Source organism: Sinocyclocheilus anshuiensis, unplaced genomic scaffold, assembly GCF_001515605.1.
Source record: "Sinocyclocheilus anshuiensis isolate Anshui unplaced genomic scaffold, SAMN03320099.WGS_v1.1 scaffold400, whole genome shotgun sequence".
NCBI lineage: Eukaryota > Metazoa > Chordata > Actinopteri > Cypriniformes > Cyprinidae > Sinocyclocheilus > Sinocyclocheilus anshuiensis.
In genome coordinates, this window is record NW_015554084.1 from 676,840 (window position 1) to 681,588 (window position 4,749).

A 4,749-nucleotide genomic window follows, 5' to 3' on the forward strand; every position below is an offset into this window, starting at 1 on the left:
GTCGTGTGAAGGCCACCGCGTTGGGTGCTGAACTGTGTTTCTCCTTCTTGTTCCAGCCACAACTAGAGAGCTCCTGCAAAAATAACAAGAGAACAAAAATAGTCACGTAAAAAAAAAAATCACGTTCCAGTTGGTTTGAGTTTGGAGAAACTGGACGGAAACAATCAAGTCAACCAAGCACAGCAGCAGACGCGAATGGTCGACAATGCCAAAAACAAATCAACTCGGGACACCTGAAATAGGGCAAGCATCACTCATGACCAGTGACCCTAGAAAACATCATTAATGGGGTCTCTGACAACAGAAGTTTGAATCTTTCCCAGTCCGTCACGCTTTGTACACTTAATTTTGCATCCAAACAGAAGTCATCTCAGAATCACATGCCAATCGTCCGAAAATCGTGTTGATCCTCCGTCTCGCTCGCATGGCTGATTGACTGAACGAGAATGGAAAAGCTTTTAAAATAATATTTAACAATGTGTATTTGGCAACAACACCATTGAATAAACATCAATCTGACATGCTAAATCTCCAAAACACGAACATGAAAACTCAACTCCGCCTGTTCTGACATCTAAGAAACATCTAAGCGTCAATACTAAAGCCGTCATGACAGTCTAATATAAGACATATCAGCCACGCTTGAAAATTCACATTTGGAAACTCCAGAACATAATTATGCAACCGTGCGTTGCATAATTACGCCAAGCGCTCAGGCATTTTCCAGTAGAGAATCAGTTTCAAACAAGCTGTTAGCACCATTAAAACACAAAAACAAACTCTGATATGCATTCAACCACACAGAGAGATTTAATTCCCGTCAGCTGTCAGTAACGGGAGAAGAGCTGCCTGATTCCATGATGGGACTTCGAGAACAATGAAATTAACCATCAAACACATTCATCGCGATTATCCATTGTGAACTTAAACCCGGCAGCAACACAACCGCAATCTCTCATGAGGTCACACTAGCAAACAGTGACTTAATGAGTCAGCAACCTGTGGAGGTAGCAGCTTAGCAACATACACAAACACAGATGTGAGTACACGAGCCAACACACACAGAGCTAAGTAAGTGTGCTTTCTGCATTGTGTCTCCAGCACCAACGACCACCGAGATGTGCCAATGAAATCACTTCTGCTGAATCAATTTCTCCATGTGTAACAAATCTGAGCCCCCAGCATGAAGTTTAGAATCTGTGATGAGGAAAATCACCTACTGAGATATAATGAAACCAATCGCTACCCACTCTGAGAACAAAACACAAGGTTAATGGCAGATTTCCGTTCTTCTTCTGTGATGCAATGCATTTCTGAGACTACGGTAGAAGTGAACTGAACAGTGACTTTATTGAATTTAACTGAATGTAATTGGTCCAGCTGGCCAGTTGTCAAGGTTATCATTGAGTTCTTCAAACAGAGACAGCACTACCACAGGCTAGTAGTAGTGTAGTTGTAGTAGTGTAGGTAATATTTGGGCTAGTAACCAAAAAGATGCAGGCTGGAAACCCCAAGTTTAGCCGGTTTTTGTGATATCTTTTGTGACATCTTATAAATGTCGATAAAAAACTATTGCGAAATGACGGCATTTCCATTAACCAATGTTATGTGACTAAAATGTAATTTTTTCCTTGCGATAAGTCATGGCGACGGATGTTGGTAGGTTTACGTATATCGCAGCCACTGCACTAGCCATTATTTTTGATCAAAGGAGACGTAGGCGTGTATCTTTAGCGAAGCAGCGTGGAGAGCCGCTTCTGGAACACTTTCGGAAACGTGCCGCAGCGCGGCTGATATAAACACAAGCATTGACTAGAATGGCCGCGATCAGCTCCGGTGGCCATGTCGGAGCCATATTGCACCACAGACGTGTGCAGTGTAAATAAGGGGTTACAAACAAAGAAAACAAGTAGATAGAATAGAAAAAGAATATAGAAAGCTAGTGTTAAGAGTTTTTTTAAGAAAAACAAGCAGTTAGAAAACAAATAGAGAGTGCAAGTGATAGAGTGTTCAAGTGTTTTTTTTTTTTATTATTATAAAAAATGAAAACAAATAGGTAAAATAGAATTACAATAGAGAGTGCTAGAGTTAGAGGGTCAAATAAAGATGGAAGATATGTATTTTTAGCCGTTTCTTGAAGATGGCTAAGGACTCAACTGCTTGGATTGAGTTGGGCAGGTCATTCCACCAGGAGGGAACAGTTAATGAAAAAGTCCGTGAGAGTGATTTTGTGCCTCTTTGGGATGGCACAATAATGCGTCGTTCACTCGTCGCAGAATTTTTCTTTTTTTTTGCAGATTTTCCTGACCATAAACTAGAAAAAAAAGGGAAAGCCGGCTAAAGCATCAGTATGCTGATGTCAAATACTGCGTCTTATTCTGGCAGTGACAGATTGAATAATGCACAAAGCAATGAACCCAGGCAAACTCATGGAGGACAGCAGAAACAAGGGAAGGAAAAAGACACAGTTTGAGGGAAAAAATTATCTGTGATTCTCTGTTTCATAGATTTCAAGCCTTCAAACAAAAACAGGAGGAAGTCAGTTCTGTTCACAGGGAGCGTTGCTATCGCACAAAAGTCTTTAAAGCAGTGGGAAGTCAATGGAAAAGGGATCATAGCTGGGTTTTATGTTCCCTTTCTTCCACTTTCTTTTATGTCTCCTGAAAAGGCTTGTGCTGTTTCTAAAATGCAACATAATTTTAAGATGTAACAAGCACTGATGTATCTATGTGAGTGCAGATGCACAGACGTCCACTAAAACTACCAGAACAACTCGTCATGTCTTGAAAAGACTAAATCAATTGGCAACTTTATAGCTTATATTCAAACTTTTTTTATTATTTATTTAAACAATAAAACAGGCTGTTCTTATACTATTCCGGGAGGTATTCATGGAAATAGATTAGCCAGCTGGGAATCAGGCATAAGATAATGGGAGATGAGCAGTAATGGAAGAGCACTTGGGTGACAATGGTTTACTGTACGTCAAACTCTGACCTTGTGACGAATTCAGGATATGACACTAATTCACTTTACATTAACTGAACCTTAATATCATCACCTAGTCTGCAAACCTGGAGCTCACGCATCTAACCACAGCTCAAAATCAGACAAACAGGGGAGCTGGAAATCAAAGAAAGAATTACAGTTGGCATGGAAATAGACATCTCTAGCCAGTACTATATGGACTATAAAAATATAAGTAGATTTAATACTAATGCTCACGGAATGGGTGGGCAGTAACAGAGACTTTTCATCATGGCATTTAATGTCATCATTGTGGCAAAATCTAACCATCATCGAACATTTGGTGGGTTTTCATGCTTTTTCAGGGGTCTAGAAATGGTTTATTAGAATTTGTGAGTGCTCCAAACAAACCCAAACTAATCTAAAGCAAAGTGAACTCAAAACAGACTATCTTGATTGTCCCGAGAGGTTCTCAGGTGATAATATGCAATAAAGTCCATTTGTGTTCACCAGAAAGAAAGAAAAAAAAAAACTAACAGCATGCAGGTTTGGGAAGACATCAAGACAAATAAATAATGACAGAATTTACAGTGGAGTGGACAACTTCTTTCAATTAGTTAACTGATATCACAAATCCTACAAGCTCAAGCCAGATAACTAAGAACATACTTTTGCACATCTAGAAAAACAAGCAATTTCTGCATGTGTGTTTGAAACAGATCCTCACCTGAAGATTATAAATCTAAAATAGAACACTTTTCCTAGAAACTGAGTCCCAGTGATTCTCTCTCTCTGCTCCGAGAGGTTTTCCCTTGTAAAAACAGCACAAGAGGGAAAGTGAACATGCCATATGTACCGTCCATTAATCTGAACAGCTCTATAGAACCTGGATCACACGGCATCCCGCCAAGCAAATGCTACTATACAAATGGCACAAATGTGTTCAGAATGAGGGAAGATGGGGGACTTGACCGGGGAAAAGATCTTGGGTCCCAACTCTCTGTTGCGAAATAGAGACGCACAGTAGAGGGGAATTAACGGAATGGTTGCACCACTTTTGCACTCTAGATTTTTGTGCAAATACGCTGTGTCCTACTCACTAACCACCCGCAACAGTGTTTAACCAGGAGTAGGGTTGGGAATCGAAAATCGATTCCGATTCCAGAATCGGATACTTAAGGTCAGGAATCGGATACTTGTTGTCAAAATAAAATTTCGATTCCGCCTATCGATTCCTATGTGCTTTTTTCTTCTTCTTCATCTGGGAGGACCAGACCTAGCGATCTGCCAGGGCCTTGCTCACTAATCTAAGCGCTCCAAAGTTTGGCTACATTTGCGATCAGAAGCCAAAAAAGCTAAGTATAATATCTGTGATAGCTAAACATGTTGCAAGAGAGGCGTCACCACCAACATGACAAAGCACTTTAATTTAATAGATAATTAAAGATTGCGAACAAGATTCAAACACCAACGTGATTCTATTTCTAAATTACAATGATTCGTCTCTTTCATTCCTCAAGCTTTGACGTGTGCGATCAATGTTGTGATCATGTGGTTCGTTCGTGCAGCGTACGATCACACCAGTGTGATTTGAACATTTAAATCTGCGTTCGCACTGCCGCTGACCTAAAGAGAGCAGCTGCCTGTCATGAATGAAACAGCTTTACAGTCTTTTCAGCTACACAGTATTATTATTTCTGTGTTACAAACATTGAAATCACAGAAGTACTGGTATAAAAGTTTATAGTTCAGATATAAACTGTGTGTACGATGTGTATGGTA

At 40.1% G+C, this 4,749-nt stretch overlaps 1 protein-coding gene across 1 annotated transcript in view; it reads right to left on the reverse strand.

The window, feature by feature from the left end:
• The window catches only part of LOC107669141 (ras-specific guanine nucleotide-releasing factor RalGPS1-like), a 70,765-nt gene that overhangs the window by 12,540 nt on the left and 53,476 nt on the right, over positions 1–4,749 (reverse strand). Inside the window, exon 6 of the mRNA XM_016461263.1 lies at positions 22–73. Within this exon, the coding sequence (XP_016316749.1) occupies positions 22–73 (52 nt within the window). The remainder of the gene's footprint in view (positions 1–21; positions 74–4,749) is intronic.